The sequence below is a fragment of the Alosa pseudoharengus genome, unplaced genomic scaffold, assembly GCF_046254945.1.
Source record: "Alosa pseudoharengus isolate Yale_2024_CS ecotype anadromous, Long Island Sound unplaced genomic scaffold, YU_APseudo_1.1 YU_APseudo_1.1_scf_22, whole genome shotgun sequence".
Classification (NCBI taxonomy): Eukaryota; Metazoa; Chordata; class Actinopteri; order Clupeiformes; family Clupeidae; genus Alosa; species Alosa pseudoharengus.
This window is the reverse complement of record NW_027468680.1, coordinates 16,563,966-16,585,059: the sequence shown is the minus strand read 5'-3', so window position 1 is coordinate 16,585,059 and position 21,094 is coordinate 16,563,966. Positions and strand designations below refer to the sequence as shown.

The window sequence follows — 21,094 nt, the reverse complement described above, 5'->3', positions numbered from 1 at the left end:
TGCCATTGCCACTGTTCCACTGACACACAGGTGACCCAGCCCCCCCCCCCCCCACCCTGGTACCTCTAGACGTTGTCTCCAGTGACCTTTCCTCTGCCGTGATCTCACTGCCACAGTGTCTGCAGGAACTGGCCCCCATTGATCTGTCCTTTTTTTGTGAATCTGGCTAGCGTGAAACGTTGCCCCTCCTGGGCCCACCCCCCTGTTCCTAGTATGCCCCCCCCTTCCCACTATCAGCTCGCCTGTTCGTCTGTCCGTCCTGTATATGGAGCTCGGCTCGGCTGTGTTGACAGCCTTTCTTTCTTTCTTTCCTTCTTTCTTTCTATTTATTTTTTCTTTTCCTCCTTGCTTGCTTGTTTGCCTTCTGCTTTCTCTTTTGGTCTATATGTGGTTTCTCTATCTATCTATCAATCTATCTATCTTTCCATCTGTCCATCTCTTTTCTCTGTTCCTTTGCTGGTTTCTTGTCTTTCTCTCTCTCTCTCTCTCTCTCTTTCTGTCCTCCTTCTCTGTTCTCTCTGTCTGTCATGGCTCCCCTCCCCTAAGGTAATTTCAGCTACAGGGAAACAGGGGTGACTCTGCTGGAGGGGGCGCCCCTGAGTGACAGCGAGGCGAGCAAGACGCCCGTGCCACCTCCCGCTCGCGGAAGTAGGTGCTCTTCACTCAGGAGGACCACATGAAAAATATGAACAGACAAACCAAGAACTCCACATTATAAAAACAACCAGTCACCACAGCTCAGAAAACGGAATACTTTTTGTTTTTAAATAGAAGAACTGATAAATAATGCAGGCTCGAAAATGTGAGAATTTTGGGCCCTCTTTTGGAATTTGTGGATTCAGATTGAGCTTGATTTGGTTTGACCCTAAAGAATTGAAGGCTAGATATAAAAGGATGACTTTAAATAGAAGGCTCACTTGTCAAATGACACTTTTCTGTTCTGTTTTCTGAGAGATATTGATATTATCGTTTCTGTTTTGAGTAAATTTAGTGTGTATTGTAGTATAGTGTAGTATGTTGCTCCATGGTGCAGTTCATTGGTTGGTTGGCTGTGGTTGATGCACACTGTGATCTCTCTACTGCTCTCCTTGCCCTGCTCCTGAAGTCCCTTTGCATACCGAAAGTACCAGCAAATTCTCCCTGCCCTGCTTGCTGCAAGGGTCTTGAAGCTGCCCTTCCAGAGCCCTTGATAAAACACACACATATCCTCTTCTTGCCTCTTCTAATCCTTTAACTACATTACACTACACAACACCCTCTCTCACACCACACTCTCTTGCACACCCCGAGGTAGCAGCAAATGTTTAGCTTAGGTTAGACTTAGGCACACAGGGGGTGTCATTTCAGAGTTTGGTGTATTCCGTATGTGTGTGAAATGAACTGACCAGGATTGTCAGGACCCTCAATTGCAGACTTTAACCAAGGGCCCTGTCCGTACTTAACTATGTGGCTTTCACTGGAAATCCTCCTCTGCTCCTCCAACTGTCCTAACAGCATGGTGAAGCACATTACCCCCCACCCCCACCCCCACCCCATTTTCACAAAAGCCCTGGTCCTTGTTCCAAAGTGACCCCTTTCCCGCACAGGAAACCCCACTGACCCAGATTCTACTTGTCTTGTATTGTTTATCTAGAGATGGTGGTTGTCCGTTGCACTGATACTTAGGACTTCTTTTTCTTTCTCTTTTATGCTCTCCTTTCTCTCTGGTCTTTCCTTGTGTCTACAGGCAATCCAGTGTCAGCAGTTGTTACCTGTAATCTCTTTGTCATCCCTGCTCTAAGGAAGATGCAAGGAATCCTGGACCCCCGACCAACCATTATCAAAGCTCGGGTAACCAACCACCCAAACAGCCTTTAAAGCCTTTAACCAAAATCTATCCACAATTAATGAAATACGTCCACTTTAACCTTAATCCTACATTTTGCTAGTGATGATGTCATCAGTATGCATCCCTCTTTTCATCGTTTCAGTTATCGTGTGATGTTAAGTTAGACCCACGGCCCGAGTACCACCGCTGCATACTTACATGGCACCATCAGGAGCCGCTACCATGGGCACAGAGCACAGGTATTGGCACCATTCTTTGAAAGAGAGCTCTACTGAAGTCCTTACTAATCAGTATAATCGTATCATTTATTTAACCTTGTGTTAGTTGATTTGAGGTTGCGTTAATGGGTTGTGGTTGGGCAAGCTGATGTATGTGTATGACAGTAATGACTTGAAGAGGACACACCAAATGAAAGTCCACTAACTTGTTAAATCTTGTTAAATTATTTGGGACATATTTTTGCCCCCGAATAACCTTTTCACATCAATGTTGTTCTGAAGCAGTGTCACATTAGTCACAGACATGGCAAACTAAGTGGTTCCCATCAAGTTGCATTCAATCATGAAACTCAAAAACAAAAGTGTGTACTTCTCTCTATCTCTTTATTTCTCATTTCTCTAACTTATCTCACATATTTCACTTTCCCTTTCTTTCTCTCTCTCTTTTTCTCTGTCATTCTCTCCATCTCTCTGCAGGGAATCAAATGAGCAGCCGGTTAATGAGTATGCGCAGTGCCAATGGTCTGCTAATGTTGCCGCCTAAAACCGAGCAATACGTGGAGCTGCACAAAGGAGAGGTGGTGGACGTCATGGTGATTGGACGGCTATGATGTTGTCCCCAGGGTGCGGACAGCGAGACAGAGGAACGACAAGAGAAAGTGGAAGTGGTGCATGTCCACATATCATTACTATTCTGTAATATGCAATGGCACAGCAAGTTTGTACTGATTTGACCAACTGAAGTTGATTGAGGGTAATCGACAACTCACTGAAGCAAACAAATGGTTTATGGAAATGTTAATTAGAAAAGAAAATCCTTATTATTTCAAAGAAAGAAATGAAAATATACCTTTTAAAATAAGACTATATATATATATATATATATATATAATATATAAGATTTATTCTGTAATATATTATTATGATTATTATTATGAATATCATCATCATCATTCTATTAAGCAACTCTGTTCTCTTTCATCGCAATTGCTTTGTGTGTTCAACTCTAGCCCTTATAGATAGCAGTAGCATTTTAGTAGAAAGCTGTAGACTCCTGACGAGTTCATTGAAACGCTTATTTCCAGACCTTGGAGGAAGGACAACAGTGAGTGGGGGTCATTTTTGAAATGGGGGGGGGGGGGGGATGGGGAGGAACCAAGGAAGGTGGCGGAGAGCGGTCTGCCACTGGATGTAGCCACAGCCGTGTGCCACAGCTATGTAGGACCATGAGGGTCGTCTAAAGGCGTCCATCCCAACAGCTTTGCTTGTCCTTTATCTTGTGAGTCGTGTTCATGTGCACAGTGCCAACAGTCAGGGAGGGGTCTGGGTCAGGGGAATTTGGGGTGGGGTGGGGGGGCACAGACAGTTGGGTGGGAATGGGTGGGGTTGTATGGGTCAGGAAATGGTCACCGGCAGTTTATGGAAGAGCTCTGCACAGGTCACGATGTGTTCGGAGACTGATGCATGTGGAGGACTATCACCCACACCGCAGGTTGCCTATCCCACCTGGGAATCCTCACTGTGGACGCCGTGACCTTATCACCTCACTGAAGTCCCAAGCCTCACCCTCCTCACCAGTCCTCTCTCTCCTCCTTCCCCTCTTCCCAGGCCCCTCCCCGACTCAGTCAGCCGACACCCTGGGGGTCAACGGAGATCTTTTGTTTGGTTCAAAGTTAAAAAAGAAGAAAAAAAAACACTGAAGGAAACAGCTTATTTAAGCGCTGAAAACCTTTTTTAAAAACTTATTCAAATATATATATATATATATATATATATATATATATATATATATATATATATATATATATATATATATATTAATATATATATAATTATATATATATATATATATATATGAAAAAAGAAAACTGTACAGTAAAAATTATGGGTGATATTGTACAGATATATGACCAGCACTCCTATGAATATACTTGAGGATGAGGATGAACTCCTTAAAGAAAAACAAAACAAAAACAAAAAAAACTCTGTACTATAATGACATTTTCTGTAATGATATTAAAACTGATGAGAGAAAATTAAAACCTTGATCATTACATAAACATACTCGTCTCTGCTTCTTGTGTTATGTTTTGCCTATTTTATTTCGAAAGAACTTTACAAGAGGAATGGTGATTTTTGTCTAATTTGATGCTTACATGGTCAACATTTGCACATCTTCTGAATTAACGTTTTTTATTATTATTTGCATGCATTATGCACCTGCTTCATTCTCCAGGCTACCAGCAAGGTGAGATTGCGTACTTTAATTTAATGGAATTAAATGGCTAATGGAAAGATGATGGTAGAAATGTCCATCATACTGTAATTGAAAATATATTAAGATGTTTGCTGCCTTTAGCCATATCGAACCAACCAATCGAACATGGAGGCTGACTGGGTGGATGTGTTGTGCTCTTCTCGCAACTGTCAATCATAGACAGTAAAATCAAGGATCTCATTCCGGGCCACATGATGGCAATGTTGAAGCTCAATCGTGTGGCTCTCTGTCTAAGCAACAACCGAAGAAAACTTGCCCCCTTTGTGATTGGATCGCTGGCCTTTTCACTACGAAAACAACTACAAGGTAATGAAAGTGCATGTGTGTGGATTGTCTGGTGTAATGTGTTTTATACACATTCCCGACTTTTCTTATCTCTGTTAAATTGTTTACAGATTATCTTGCGCGTTCCTGATTTGTAGTGCTTCTTTGGAATTATCTATTCATATTCATACCTCCACGTTTGGGTATCACTGCTTCAAGACTAGCAAGCTAGCGTTAACCAGATACCCGCTAAAAACAACCTCGGTATACGTGGCTGCTGTTCAGTATTGCTTATCACGTTTATCTGTTTTTAGCAACAATGCCAGTGCACTCGAGAGAAAAGAAAGAGAACAACCATGAGGAGATGGAGGTGGACTATCCGGAGCAGGAGGGCAGCAGTTCAGACGAAGAGGACTCGGAGACCTCATCAGTGTCAGAGGATGGAGACAGCTCGGGTAACTTTACGTTCACGTTATCGTTAGGCATCGTAAACAGACAAGGTAATGTAGCCTAATGCTACTGTATGTTTGAATCTTCCTATCGCAGAGATGGACGATGAAGACTGCGAGCGCAGAAGGGTGGAATGCCTGGATGAGATGACCAATCTCGAGAAGCAGTTCAGCGACCTGAAAGACCAGTAAGACATCACTTATCATGACACTCGTGACAGAATTTGGAGATGTGCATTGAATTTACCAAACGTGACGTTGACAGCGGTGTTCAACAACCCGCATGCCAACGTGCATTAATAAGTCAATGTGTCATCCTTTCCGCCGAAAATAACACATCTAAAAAGAATAGGAATAAAGCAGTTGTTCAGAATGTCAGTTGCTCTCAGTTACATGCACGTTTCATAGATTGTGTTTTTAAATGCTGAGTGAACGTGTTTCTCTCTTTAGATTGTACAAGGAAAGGTTGAGTCAAGTGGATGCCAAATTACAGGAGGTGTTGTCGGGCAAAGCTCCAGAATACCTTGAGCCACTTGCTGCTTTGCAAGAGAACATGCAGATCAGAATGAAAGTTGCTGGTAAGGTTTGCATGCCTGTAGGAGGTGATGATGTGCCAATGTCTGTTACTTGCTGCATTTGATATTTGTTATTTTGTTAATGACAGGGATCTATAAGGAGCTGTGTTTGGACTCTGTGAAGAATAAGTATGAGTGTGAAACACAAGCTGCCTACCAGCACTGGGAGGTGAGAGAATATGTTCATACTACAGAACTGTAGATTCTCACTGGTGGCCACCCTTTCAGGTCATTTCTAATTGTGGAACTATATTTGCACGGTCCTCACTTTTTAGAGCTCGGAGTAGTTGTAGTAGGGAATTATTGTTGGAGACAAGAGACATTAAGATAAACACAAAATAGACCTAACAACATAACGCAGAATTAGTTCATGAATGACCGCACCTTCCATTCTTTCTCCCTCAGAGCGAGAAGCTCCTCCTGCTAGACACGGTTCAGAGTGAGCTAGAGGAGAAGATTCGGCGGCTCGAGGAAGACCGACACAGCATCGACATCACCTCAGGTACTGTAGTCAAGCTTACACTTGTATGGGATGGACACTGAAGGAAGACCTCCTGCAGGAAAGGTTTAGCACTCATTTTGAGTTTACATTGATTCTGAAATAAACACATGCAGAACTTGTTCTGTAAAAACACGCAGAATGTGAGTTTATGAAAAGATTGTATAAAACCACAGCAGAGACCATATTATTGATATGTCATGGTGTTAAGTAAACATTTGCAATCTCAATGTAATATATTTTGCATCATATCACTCTATTGACCAGTGTATTTCAATGTTCTTCTTCTAACAGAACTGTGGAATGATGAGCTTCAGTCCAGAAGGAGTAAGAGGAGAGACCCCTTCAGTCCCGACAAGAAGAGGAAGCCTGTGGTCGTCTCCGATATCCTCTCTCAGAAACTCACTGGGTGCTTAGCGCTCAATGCTGGTCAAATTGCAAATTCAGTCTTTTTCTATTCTTCATTTGAGTTTCATTGAACTGAGATATAAGTGTGCTAGTTACTCTGTGATTGGATGTTTCAACTACTGCCACTTTATTCCATGTGTTGCTTTTCTTTAACATTGTTACGACCATATATTGTGTACATGCTGCAAGATTTAGACATTTTGGAGGATTGGACAGCAATCAGAAAGGTAATCTATTCACAAACACGTACTGTAATGTACTTTCCCAGCTAAGCAATATATATTTGTGATGTGATCAGCACATTTCAGACACATACATTGTGTGCACCATTGGATCATTGGCATCAGTAATTGATTTTCGTCTTTGCACTATGATACTTTGCAGGCTATGGCTACACTTGGCCCTCACAGAGTCAAGGCTGATGGTAGGTCCTCTCCTTATGCTTACTTATTGCATTAGGGGTATAAGTGTCCCTATAACATTGCATAAATCACGTACTGAATATGGCACAAACCCATTGTAAGCCTTGTATGATGCTGTGTCATATGTATAACATTATTTCACATGACCTTTATAGTGCCCTTGGTCAAGCCTGAGAAGCTTCATCCGCAACCGCACCACACGGCCAGGTCGGAGGATGGACGTTTGTATTACGACGGGGAGTGGTATTGTCGAGGCCAGAGCATATGCATTGATAAGAAGGACGAGTATCCTACAAGGTGAGCTGCTGCGCATTCCCTTTATCCCCCAACCCTTTAGCATGTTGGGTCTGAATGTGAAATGCTAACCTGACTGTAAATGTTTATGTGTATTTGAATATCACCAACACTGCTAGTCAGTCAGAATATTTAGTTTTTTGGGCCCTTGAAGAATAAACCATGGAAAATGTAATGGGGCATATTTGAAAAAGCAGTATAAAGTTAAGTAATGTGATTTAAGTTAAGTAAAGTAATGTGAACCACTTATAAGTTAGTCATGATTTTAAAAATCAAGACAAAGTCATGAGTTAAGGATTGATTTCAATTCCTTCATCTGAACTCTCTCCACCCTAGTGCCATAATCACCACCATTAACCATGACGAGGTGTGGTTCAAGCGCCTGGATGGCAGTAAGTCCAAGCTGTACATTTCCCAGTTGCAGAAAGGCAGATATACCATCAAACACTCATAGATATTCAAGGAGTCTTCTATCCAGCAATCTCTCTACTTCACTGCCATCTCTCCCACTCCCACTGCCTGGGAGAACTCTGCACGACTTCAACAGAGGACTGCCAAACAGTGTTTTCATTCCGGCCCTTTCTATGTCCAGCCTATCATGTATTAAGACTTTAGTGGGTTTACTGTGAGAACTTTTATGTATATTTTTTATTCAAGAGCTAAATGAGATGGGTTGGTGACTGCCAAAAAAATCATTTTTTTTACTTCACAGTAATAAGGAACAAAAGGAGTGTGAGTGTGAGGAACGGTTGAAATGTATGCATGCTCCATAGTACTGTAAGGTATTTTCTGTCTTCTACAAGCAACTGTTTACTCTGACAATTTACCACAGTTTACAGAAAAACTGTACTACCAACCATGATGTATTAATATGTCTGACTTATTTTTAAGCTCTTGTGTTTCTGTATGTTTCATGAAGTCTCATGGTACCGTAGTGTGGATGGATATTTGTATATGTTTATTTGTGTGGTCATATATGAACTGAACTTCTTTCCCATCTCCCCACACCTTTCTTTCCCATCTCCCCTTTCACCTCACTTCCATATTTTAAATTTTGTATTCTCCATACAGCCTGTCTGGCATATATAATGTGTGGATTCACACAAATCTTTGAATACAAATGAAATGTTTTTGTTTCATTCATACTGTACAGAAGTGATGCCTTAAACCGATGCATTTTTAAATATGTAGTCAATTAGTGTGTCAAATAATATTAGTTTGGTCGTAAGGAAGTGATTGCCAAGGAGAAATGTCTCCCTCCCCTGTTCATTTTTTGAGCTCACAAGTGTACGTACATTTTGTTATATTGTGCCAGCTCGACTTTATTTTCCTGCCAGATTTACCTCTGTATCTTGTATCTTGGTTAGTTAACTGTGTAGCAGTTTTTTTATTATTATTATTCTGTTTATCAGTATGTCAGACCAGAAGTTTCCTATACCTGTATATTCTCGGTAAACATATTTCTGCTTGTAAAAGTGAAAAAGGAAATAAAGTCTGATTAGAGAAAAACAGAAGTCGTGGGAATGTTTAATGTTTGTCTAATGGACAATTTGACGTCGCAAGCACTTGGACGAATGATACTTGAATTATAAAATTGCTAATAGGGTACTGGCTCTGCATGAATGAAATTGCATCTTACTGCATTGTAATTCAATGGAAGGTTTCTGTAGATGTCGCTGTTTTCGTCTTGTTTAGAACTCAAGCTGCCGCAGCTCTTGCCTAGCGCTGTGTTGTGGTCTTGATTTGGAGAGGAGAAAGATGACAGCCAGAAAGTCTGGGTCACGACTAGAGACAGAAATAGAGAGATGCCGTTCAGAAGGACAATGGGACAAGATACCGGAACTTGTGCGACAGCTGTCTGCTAAACTAATATCAAACGGTTGGTTTCAAAGATTTACGAATGAATATTTACATCTCTAGCTAACAAGATAGACAGCTAGCTTGCTAGCTTACCTGCCCTGCCTCGCCAACAACATTAGCTTGCTAGCTAGTAAGCTATCGCTAGTTATTCTAGTTGTCTGGGAAGCAGTAAGTAAGGTTAAGCAGGAATAAGGAGAAATATTTCTGGATTTAGCTGTCCGTATACTTTCATGTTCCCATTTCAGGATTCATGTTCGAAGGTTTACTGTATTGGAAATGAGTAACGTTAGTGCAATACCATCGGCATAGGACGGGTGAGTCGTTAGCAAGTAACGTAAACGTTACGTTTCCTGTTTTAGGGAATTTTGACATTTAGCTTAGATGACGGGGTTTGCCATATCCAAAGTTGTGCTGTGCAGCCAGTAACCCATGGTAGTAGTGACTGTATTCATTCAGGTCGTTGGTATAGTTTGGGTGTTTTGTTTTCCAATAACTAAAAACATCAGTCTTGGTGGCCAGAAGTCAGAGGTTGAGATTCGATACAAAATGCTTAAGTGAAGAGATAATGTTAGTTGAATGTCCTATTTAACACCGACTAAATGTTCTGAATACAAAGTATTTAAGTGTACGGAACTATATTAGCTTAACTTTCTTGAGTGCAGGGTGTAGATAACTTACATAGAAATATGTAACAATTTTATTTGGTATGGTATGGTCAGGATGCTTACATTCAAGCAGAATGTAAACATTAACTCCGGTGGACCTACTGTAGCTAAATGTATAGTAGGGTGTCGTCCTCGTGACGTACTTCTTGAGTACCTCCACACGTAAACAGGTCTTAATGTAGATTAAGAGACTCGTGGACGCACACAAAGCTTAACATTGAGAAAGTTATGGCATTTTGGGCTAATCGGAAATGGAATGCACCCATCATAACTGATGTGCGGCCAGCCCATGACTCACGTGACATACTGTTGGGCTAGGGCCATATTGATCTCATTGTAGGCTACAGTGATGCACCTACTCTTCCTGGTCCAGTTTGAGTGTTTCGTTTGCCTGTGTTGTGTGTGTACTGTGTGGATGGGGAGTCGGGAGGCATGGAATGGGTAGGGATCTGTGGGCTAGGGTGGTTGGATATGATATGGGCTGCAGACTGTCAAAGAACACAGTGATGGGAAACGTGTAATTTTGCAGACTATTTTATTCAAAGCTGCTTACAGTAGCCACTTGGCAACCCAATCTCACAGACATTGAATAAGCCTTGTACTATTGATAGGCCTACAATGTTCCGGAGTTTTGTGCCAGGATTAGCATTACTTAAGCATTCTGGCCAAACAGTGTTTTGAAATGGAAGCCAGTTGCTTAGAAGTTGATTAGACGTCACTGAATGAAACCCATTTGGTCTGAAACAGCTCCTTGCAAAACACAGGAGTTCAGATTTTCAGAGGTGTTTGTTAGACTGCTTAATGTGCCTACAGTAAATGCCAGCCAGACTGTTTCTCTGAGCCATAGTATTTTCACCAGCCTTGTAACCTGAATTCAACTCTTTGTCCATTCCAAGAAAACTACAACCTCTCAAATTGTTTTCTCTTCTTCCCCCACCAACTGATTTCACTTAGCTCAGCATACCCTCGGAGGGAAGTAGCAGGCTGGTGTGAAGTCTTCAATGAGACTGTGTACAGAATTGCTTTTAGTAAACCTGTGATCCCCTTAGGAGCACCTGAGTGTTTTCCAACCTTGTGGTAGGAGAGGTGATGGTAATCTTAGTACCCTGGCTAATGTCCCAAACCAGTCCTGCCATACTGTACCGACTGACTATTGCGCTTCTGTAGTTCCAGTATGTGCCAGTGACTTGCCATTAGGCTAGTTACGAAAGCTGATGTTTTAGCTGGTCAGTGAATTAGCAGTGATTAAAGTTACTTCCATACCAGCCTGAACAGACTGAACATTGGTCATTTTGAACTTATTATATATTAGTGCCTGCAAGGATAAGCAGTAGCTAGGCTTGAAATTCAGATCTTATTTTCAAATTTGGTATTGTGCATTGCATACATTTTTGATATTTTAATTTCTTTACCTGTTTGATGTTGCTCTAAGTATCAGTATAAGTATAAGTATATATACTCTTTTGATCCCGTGAGGGAAATTTGGTCTCTGCATTTATCCCAGTCCGTGAATTAGTGAAACACACTCAGCACACAGTGAACACACAGTGAGGTGAAGCACGCACCAATCCCAGCGCAGTGAGCTGCCTGCAACAACAGCGGCGTTCGGGGAGCAGTGAGGGGTTAGGTGCCTTGCTCAAGGGCACTTCAGCCGCTTTCTACTGGTTGGATTGTAATCATTGTATCATTGTAATTAGTTAAGTTTACATGCTTATTATTGCACATCCTCTAACTCTCTGTGTGTGTATGTGGACTGTGTGCAGATGACCTGGGTGAGCTCTTGCTTGGGGAGTCCAAGCTCCAGCAGTTCCTCAAGGACAACCCCATCAAGCAGGACGCCAGTCCCCGTGGCAACCGACCCCGTCTGGTGGAGGTCCGCAAGCACCTGACGGCTGCGCTGGACCGGGGAAACCTCAAGGTTAGGAGCGTCTGGCACGGGGCAGGATTACTGGATTAATACCAGATTTATACTAACCCTGTGTCAGCTGGGTTTAGTCCGTGTCCGTGTCCGTGTCCGTGTCCGTGTGTGTGTGTGTGTGTGTGTGTGTGTGTGTGTGTGTGTGTGTGTCTTCACCTTTTTTTGACCTCATAAGGTTTGAGAAATAAACCTTGGGTAGAACGCTAGAGAATGGTTACTGGAATTTACTGCAGTGCTTTATTCCATATGAGACATAGGCCGTTTAAACCTCATAACCTTAGAAGGAACCACAGAATGCATTTATGAAATTCACAACAAGACCAAGACATTTAAATGAGGCGTAACATGCGTGCTCATGCGCAGAATGTGTAGCAGATAACATCATCTGGTCCTCTAGATTAAAGGGCTATGAGTGCAGATACTAGGGATGTGACGCTCGAAGCTGACGTTTCGAAACAGTGTCGAGCTTCCGAAACGCAAGTGTTTCGAACAGTGTTTCGAAGTGTGGTTCAAAACGCCCATGTCACGTGACCATGGCTTCGTGGTGTTTCAATTTGGTTTGGACCTTACCGCGCGAGCCAATTACCCGAGTAAACACCTGTTTGATCTAAATTACAAAGTCCCAGAATGCTTAAAAGTCATTCAAACACATCCTATCTTTGTGGGTTTTTTGTGAGGAGAGAGATTTTGAGAGATATAGCGACATAGAGACATATAGAGATATAGCGATTTATAGATTTATAGTGCATTCTTGTGATTGATAGGTTAGTGATATAGATTAGTTGACAGGCTAGAGACAGACAGTGAGCGAAAGTTTAGATAGATATAGTTTAGTGACGTTAATATTTAGATAGTAGCAGAAGTAAAAAAATATATGACTGATGCCTTTATTTCAAGAACAGCTGACCCTTTGAAATACTGGCAGGAGAGGAGAGTGGTTTATCCAAACCTAACTGTGATGGCCAAAAAATATTTGTTCATGCCAGCAACAAGTGTGCCTTGTGAAAGAATTTTTTCCAAGGCTGGGGAGGTTTATTCAAAAACAAGAAACAGATTAAATGCCAAGACGGCAGAACAACTGTTATTCCTAAATAAAAATGTATGTTGACATACAAAAAATGTGTTGTTTATTTTTCCCATGTTGTACCTGTTTAGTCTAACGCATGTATCCTTTATTTCCCTACAACATGTTCCCAAAAAAAACCCTGGGCCATAAGCATAGCCTACATTTTAAAACCATTGTAGCATTTTCCTCTCCAGCATATTCCAAAGGATAATGTACTATGAAACTGAAATAACAAAACATCTAACTGGCAGATATAAAAATATTCTTGTTATTGAAGGGATATAGTCTGAAATTTCTAAGCACCAGTAGGGAATAGAACACCGGACGCTCCGGCCGAATGCAAGTGTGTAAACCACTCAACCACGTAGCTGTGGACGAAATCGTGCGTTCCATGTTGGCTATTTATATTCTTCGTCTGAAGCAGTTGTGCTTCACGGTCAAAATGTGATGGTGACATCTAGTGGCTAGTTTTGCTAACATGGAGTTACGGGTGTCGGATTGTTTCGAAACCTCGACACATTCCGGCGCAATTGCTTCGAACGTTTCGTTGTTTCACAAAGCCTCGTTCTGCCCATCCCTAGCAGATACACTGTGGTTGGTGGATGGACTGCTGGTTCTATTACATTTCTTCTGACCGCCAGAGGCGGTGCTTTCAGCACCTGGATGTCCATCACATACGCATGTAGGTCGAGTGTTTGTACCAACAAAGTCACCTGTGACCGGGGTGACGTATGACGCAACGTCATGCACTTAAGGTGCTTTCACCCCGGAAGTGACCTCTTGTCATCTTCTCGTATGGACGTAGGTGTTCGAGTCAATCGCTAGGAGTCTTGTAACCCTTTACGGGTTGGAGCTGCGTTTTCGCCCTCTTAAGACTGCGATTGCTGTACATTTCATCAAGGTAAGTGCTTGGGTTTCTAAATTATTGACGCGTCCACGAGTGGTTTCGCTCTAGGTTGACGTCGAAGGAAATTTGCCCTCTCGTTAACTGTTAGCTGGCTTAGCCTAGGATATCGGTGGCCTCGCCGGCATTCCTAGGTGCCTCCGACCAGATTTTCGCAGGCTACTGTCTAAACTGGTATTTGAACTCGAGACGGGGTTCAGTTATTTAATTTGGCTAACATTAGCCCGGCATTATTGCTGATCTTCTGTGCTTTGAATGACACTAGGTGTCTTGTATTTTGTGTTGGTTTAAATATAACTTAGCGATTGTGGATAGCGGTTACTCGCTTTCATTCTTCAAGTCAGCTTTATAATAGACAGCGGTTGTTAGCTGTCTGATTACAATTTCAGTTTGTGGTTTTCGCTTGTAACTGTAGTTCGTGCTGCAACGAGTGCATTTCGCTCTATCCGCAGCTGGACTGGGCCGAGTGCCCATTGTCAGTAACGGTGACCTTGTTTATTTACTTAATTGCGGCATGTTTATGGTGTGCGCCGAGTGCTCGGCCTCCCTGGAGCCTGATGACGGTCACGACCGCTGCCCCCGTTGCCTTGGTGTAGACCACCTTAGACAAGGGCTGACGGAGAGGGCTTGTGTAGACTGTTGTTGTTTGAGTTTGGCTGCCCGCGCCGCCAGACTGGCCGGCCTAGAGGGAGCTGCAGGATCTCCATTGGCCTGTGCACAGGCGGATCCTGGCCAGTCCCCTAGATTACAGAGACGCAGGCAAGCAAGCGTGCTAGACCTACAGACGGGGAGTGCTCCTAAGCGCACTAAGTCAGACCCTTTGGCCCAGAAAGTGGACTTTTTGGCGGAGGAATTCGCTCAGATAAAGGCACTACTGGAGGGTTTGCAGCGTCCTGATGTACAGCCAGCTAGCGGTTCCGCTACAAGTGCTTCAACACACGGCCCACCGCCCCCTGTACTGTCCCCAGCAGTAAGTGTCTCTGAGGATGATGTGCTTTCCATCAGAGCCTCAGAGAGTCTAAGGACGGTAGATGAGTGGGCTGAGGACGTGGCAGAGCTGGTATCTTACGGCTCTGACTCCAACTCCCTAGAGGATGGTGGTTCTCTGGGTAGCACGGCTGCTGGTCCGGCTCTAGGGCTAAGGCCAGCAATACAGTTAGCACTGGCACGTCTAGGGGTGGATGCACCACCCGCGGAGGCAGGTGCGCAGAGTGCTTTTTTCATGCAGACCCCGACTGCAACTACATTGTGTGTCCCGCCGTCAGCCCCCTTTATGGAAGAGCTACAGCGATGTTGGGCAGACCCAAGGCGTTTTTCCCATCTCCCTAGTGATTGTAGGGCACTAGCTAATATGCAGGGCGCATCCAGCTGTGGCCTCGACAAGATGCCTAGTATAGAACCCACATTGGCAGGCTTGATCCTCTCGCCCGATGAGGCGTTGAGACCAGACGTGCGCTGCCCATGGCCACAATGTCGCCTGACGGACGACCTGCTCGGGAAGAGTTATGACGCGGCGGCACGGATGGCACGTATAGGGAATTCTATGTCCCATCTTGTTTTAGCCCTCTCCCAGATCCTCCAGTCTCCTGGGGTCGACCCATCAGCGCAAACCCTCAGTGAAGCCTCGTTGCGGGCATTTGCCTATATGTCAAGGGAGCTCGGGCGGGTGATGTCTTCTCTCACACTCGCGCGACGTCAGGTATGGCTCGCCCAGTCTTCGCTGTCTGAGCCTAGCAGGAAGGTCCTCCGTTCTCTACCGGTTGTGCCGGGACAGCTGTTCGGACCTGCGGCGCAGCAGGCCCTGGAACGCGGTTTGCGGGCGACACAGGTCAGGCAACAATTTGCCAGTTTAAACCACACACCTGTTCACCGGCAGAGACCCTACTCAGGGACTGACAGGGCCCAAGTGATATCACGGCCTGTGTCTCAGTCAAGGCCACCTCCACCAGGGGGATTTCGCAGGCCCGTCACTAGACAGACCACTCGTCCGGCACAGCAGGACACAACATATAGCCGCCGCCCCTCCAGGAGCCGGAGGGGCCGAGCGGGCAGGCAGTGACGGCTCAGTCCCGGCGGTCGGTCGCTTCACCAGCCAACAGCTGTTGAGCTGGGAAGCGCTAACATCAGACCCCTGGGTGCTGGACACCCTATCAGAGGGCTACAGCATTCAGTTCAAACGCCGACCGCCAAGGTTCACAGGGGTCAGGATGACAACAGTAAGGGACGAGGCCAAGGCACTGGCCCTGCGTCAGGAGGTCAGGGCCCTTCTAGACAAAGGAGCAATAGAGCCCGTAGAGCCATGTTCACTGAACAGTGGCTTCTACTCCACGTATTTCATAATCCCAAAAAAAGGGGGTGGTCTTCGCCCCATATTGGATCTCAGGTCATTAAACAACTACCTCAAAACCTTAACATTTCATATGTTGCGCACAGCAGACGTCCTCCAGACCATCGGGAAGGACGTCTGGTTCACGAAAATAGATCTCAAGGATGCCTATTTTCACATACCAATTGCACCACATCACCAGCAGTTCCTGCGCTTTGCGTTCGAGGGAAGGGCCTACCAGTTCAGGGTCCTCCCCTTTGGAATATCACTGGCCCCTCGGATTTTCACCAGATTCGTGGCAGCAGCACTGGCACCACTACAAAAAACAGGTATGCTCATCCTCTCGTACCTGGACGATTGGTTGGTAGTGTCTCAGACAGAGTCAGATTCGCTCAGGGACCTATCTCTGTTGATATCTCACTCAGGCAGGTTAGGACTCAGGATAAATCTCGAGAAGAGTACGTTGACACCCAGTCAGCGTCTAGTGTTCATTGGTATCCAGTTGGATTCTCGCAGGAGACAGGCAACCCCATCTCCCCAACGGGTGAACGACATCCTCAGTCGGGTAGGACAGTTCAGGAGAGGCCAAGTGCAAACCTTCAGTTCCTTCCAGGTACTACTGGGCACGCTCACGGCAGCTGCTGCCGTTGTCCCCCTAGGCCTCCTCTCGTTGAGACCGCTCCAGATGTGGATCAACAGACTGGGGTTGGATCCAAGAGCAGACAGGCACAAGCTGGTGAGAGTCACTGCCAGGTGTATTCAGTGCATACGACCATGGAACAGCCGGGCATACTTGACTCAGGGGGTTCCCCTTGGTGCCATACCCTCCCGCAGGGAGGTCGTAACGACCGACGCTTCTTTGACAGGTTGGGGTGCTGTTTGGCAGTGCAGGGCTGTTCGCGGCTCGTGGGACCCCCAACAGCGGCGCCGACACATAAATGTGTTGGAGCTTCAGGCAGTTCTCCTTGCCCTCAGGCACTTCTTTCCTGTGCTGTCGGGGAGGCATGTGCTTGTGAGGACCGACAACACAGCAGTGGTTTACCTCATAAACCACCAGGGGAGTACGAGGTCTCAGTCATCCCTGAGACTAGTTCACCAGTTGCTGTCTTGGGCCTGCCCCCGCTTGCTGAGCCTGAGGGCAATGCACATAGCGGGCATTCGGAACACGGCAGCAGACTTCTTGTCCCGACAGAGCCCTCATCCTGGGGAGTGGAGGCTACACCCAGAGGTGGTGCAGGCCATCTGGCGGCGGTACGGCAGAGCAGAGGTGGATCTTTTCGCCTCCCAAGGCTCTACACACTGCCCCCTATGGTTTTCCCTGGAAGAGGCAACGAGCCCCTTAGGCCAGGATGCGCTGGCACACGAGTGGCCCCAGCAGCTTTTGTACGCATTTCCCCCCCTTCCACTGATCCGTGCCATTCTCCACAGGATCTCCCAGGAGGGCCACACGGTGCTGCTGATAGCCCCCAGATGGCCCGGGAGGCTGTGGTTCCCAGTGTTGCACGGGCTGTTGGTCGGACGCCCTTGGCGCCTCCCCGTTCGTGCGGACCTCCTCTCACAACTGGGGGGACAGATCTGGCACCCGAATCCAGCGCGCCTACAGTTATGGGTATGGCCACTGAGGGGCCTGAGCCTCTGCTAGGTGCTTGCGACCCAGCAGTTGTTTATACCATCAACAACTCGCGGGCGGCTTCCACTAATGCGCTCTACGCGAACAGGTGGAAGCTCTTCGTGGAATGGTGCCGGGCCCGCGGGGAGGAGCCGACCAGTTGTCCAGTACCGACAATTCTCGGATTCTTGCAGTCTCGTTTTGACGGGGGCCTGGCTGCAGCCACCATCCGGGTTTATGCCGCGGCAATATCTGCCAGCCACAACAAGGTGGATGGCGTCACCGTGGGCTCCCACACACTGGTGACTCGTTTCCTGAGGGGGACACAGCGACTCAGGCCGCCACAGCGGAGCCAGACACCTTCCTGGGACCTACCATTGGTGTTGGAGGCACTGTGCCGGCACCCATTTGAACCTCTTGCGAACACAGAGGTTAAATGGGTATCATTGAAGACTGCCTTTCTGTTGGCCATGGCATCAGCAAAGAGGGTGGGGGAGTTACACGCTCTATCAATCAGCCGTGAGTGCCTCCAATGGGCCCCGGGAGAAACGGGGGTCACATTGTGGCCTAACCCATCTTTTTTACCGAAGACTTTCTCCTCTTCGTTTGTAAATCAACCCCTCCATTTAGCCGCGTTTGATCCTCCAACTGGGGAGGATGAACAGCAGGGAAACACAGCCTTGCTGTGCCCAGTCCGTGCTCTAGGGGCATATATTCAGTCAACCACTGGATTCCGGCGGTCGGAATCACTTTTTGTCTGCCATTCAGGGCCAAGACGCGGCCAGGCATTGTCAAAACAACGACTGTCCAGGTGGATTGTCGAGGTTGTCTACAAGGCCTATGACGGCAGGGGCCTACCAATCCCAGCCTCCGTCCGCGGCCACTCAACCCGGAGTGTGGCGACATCATGGGCGGCCCTAAGGGGGGTGCCACTGTCCGACATTTGTGCGGCGGCATCATGGGCATCATCTTGCACATTCGCAAGATTCTACAGAGTTAACGTGGCTGCAAGTAACCCGCTAGTCACCGCTACTCTCTTAAGCCATTAAGGGGTCAAAAAGGTAAGTTCTCCTCCTCGTGACCTTGTTGGTATGTGTCATCCAGGTGCTGAAAGCACCGCCTCTGGCGGTCAGAAGAAATGTAATAGAACGATGGTTACGTATGTAACCGCGGTTCTATGAATTTCGGATGACCGCCAGAGCTTGGCAGTCACTCGGAGGGGGGACGAGAAGATTGCCAAGAGGTCACTTCCGGGGTGAAAGCACCTTAAGTGCATGACGTTGCGTCATACGTCACCCCGGTCACAGGTGACTTTGTTGGTACAAACACTCGACCTACATGCGTATGTGATGGACATCCAGGTGCTGAAAGCACCGCCTCTGGCGGTCATCCGAAATTCATAGAACCGCGGTTACATACGTAACCATCGATTTGTTGGATTAGTTAATTTGGTGTCACTTGCCATCTATAGAAAAACTGGATTCAATGTTTGTTTTTTTTTGAAGGTTTTACTGACAAGATGAGGGGACAGGTCCCTCATATGTGGGGCTGATTTACTTGTTTAAATTTGGTCACAATTATATTATATTATATTATATTATATTATATTATATTATATTATATTTAGGGATAAATTAATCACATATATAATTTTTGCTGTGAAAGTATTTTAAATATTTAAATTCAAATAAATCAGTGCATAATCAGCATTAGTGACATTTAAGTTCAAAAACTCTTTTATTATTATTTTAATAATGGCCATAATAATCTATGATATGACCTAATATGCAGAGGAAATAAATTCAAAAGTGCTTCGGGAAGAAGTTGTTTTTCACATACAAGGTATTTCAGGCCACAGATATAACCTAGGGGACACAATGAAAATAAATTAACACTCCCCTCAATGTCAACACTATTTGTTTGCATTAATGTGCGACTTTAGAGTTGATGAACTTCGGTGATATGCAAATTCCTTGCTGCAGACATTGCAGAGGACTTTATTTTAATCAACACTTTATTTTTATCAACACCATCAGGCTGTTTTTTAAAAGTAAATGTTCCAATCAATGATCTTGGCAGCACATTTTCTTCTCTCTCCTTCATTTACAGTCTAATGGTTACTGACTACAACGGCTCGGGGTCAAAGGTCATACGGAATCGATTAATCTGCGTTATTTTTTTTAATCAGTTATTTTTTTCTCAAATTAATTAATCGAAATTAATCAGTTATTTTGACAGCCCTAAATATTATATTAAATCGTATTATATGTAACATACATTCAGTGTGATAAATCATGTATAATATTGAATTGATATAATTATGCATCAAATGAAATGTATATAATATAATATTGAATGACACTACGAGATCAACTTTAACACTTAAAATAATATTTGGTAAAATAAAGTCAAAATAAGGGTAAAATGATGTTGCAAACTACAAAATAGTCATTCAGAGTAGTGGCCCACACTTCGATATCACAATTAAATAAACAATTTTCAAAGCATGTTTTCTTACCATGTTTTAAATTAATGTTGCCTTTGTCATAATAACAAATAATGCCAAGGGACTTTTGTCCCAAAAACACAGTTAATTTGAGGTCATTCAGTGTAACAAAAACTGATTTGTGAGTCTGTGGATCATCAAAAGGATCCCTGAAGGCCTCTATGCTGCTGTAGCAAGTTAATATTCAGTTGTTTTACCCTTTCATGGCAAGAGTAGGTATGTGTTGTGAATAATTGTGATTAACATTATTATTGACTAAGGTTTGATACGGGTGGCCAGTTAACAGCCCACACGATATATGCTGAAGTAGAAGTTTCATCATTCAGTGTAATGTTTTTGCATTCAGTCTAATGTAATTTCTTTTCATGCCTGAAAAATAAAATTGTTAAAAGTGTAAATGCAGACCAAGTTAGGGCAGTGATGCTAGGAAGGGGGTGGGAAAGTTATTGAGGATTGCTGAGTCTCAACTCCCTATGTCACATTTGCTAGAGAGTCAAGTCAACTTTATTTATGTAGCGCATTTCATACACACTCATTCAATGTGCTTTACATAAACACAAGCAAACAGGAATAGCTAATAAAATCATAGAAGGGCAATGGTCAAAGCATAACAATCATAGAAGTGCAATAGTCAAAGAATAGTTTAAAAATAAAAAATAATGGAAAAAAGTACATAAAAGCACACAACAGACGCTCATCAGAAGACCATAGTGGCCGGTTGGGAATATATATATTTTGATCATTGAATTAAGATGGCAGGGACCAGATCCAGTCAGTGTTCTATAGGCCAAAGTTAGAGATTTAAATTTAATTCTGGCCACTATAGGGAGCCAGTCGAGAGTAACTAGGAGAGGAGTTACATGTGTCCTCTTTGGCTGATTGAAGACCAGACGTTTGCCAGCTCCACTCAAATATAGCCTATGGCTAGTGCTGTGCCTATGGCTGTGCCATCAGTTTATAAATGGTCAGTAGTGGGAACTACTGTTGCCTTCATGATTTCCTTTT

The 21,094-nt window shown here is 44.6% G+C and overlaps 3 protein-coding genes across 3 annotated transcripts in view; all 3 read left to right on the top strand.

The window, feature by feature from the left end:
- The window catches only part of gphna (gephyrin a), a gene marked incomplete in the record, with an annotated part of 65,532 nt that extends 62,632 nt beyond the window's left edge, over positions 1-2,900 (top strand). Inside the window, 3 exon segments of the mRNA XM_076300783.1 lie at positions 1,727-1,830; positions 1,971-2,067; positions 2,524-2,900. Of these exon segments, the coding sequence (XP_076156898.1) occupies positions 1,727-1,830; positions 1,971-2,067; positions 2,524-2,657 (335 nt within the window).
- A 1,675-nt stretch (positions 2,901-4,575) lies between these two features.
- On the top strand, positions 4,576-8,419 carry LOC143139935 (breast cancer metastasis-suppressor 1-like protein-A). Its single transcript, XM_076300782.1, has 11 exons — positions 4,576-4,630; positions 4,903-5,043; positions 5,135-5,225; positions 5,488-5,615; positions 5,702-5,781; positions 6,018-6,114; positions 6,406-6,495; positions 6,682-6,746; positions 6,904-6,943; positions 7,097-7,238; positions 7,572-8,419. Exons 2-11 carry the CDS (start codon positions 4,908-4,910, stop codon positions 7,687-7,689), a joined length of 987 nt encoding a protein of 328 aa, XP_076156897.1. The 5' UTR covers positions 4,576-4,630; positions 4,903-4,907; the 3' UTR covers positions 7,690-8,419.
- A 559-nt stretch (positions 8,420-8,978) lies between these two features.
- ttc7b (tetratricopeptide repeat domain 7B) overlaps positions 8,979-21,094 on the top strand; it is a 55,896-nt gene continuing 43,780 nt past the window's right edge. The window contains exons 1-2 of the mRNA XM_076300140.1: positions 8,979-9,114; positions 11,524-11,678. Coding sequence (XP_076156255.1) covers positions 8,994-9,114; positions 11,524-11,678 — 276 coding nt within the window. The 5' untranslated portion in view covers positions 8,979-8,993. The remainder of the gene's footprint in view (positions 9,115-11,523; positions 11,679-21,094) is intronic.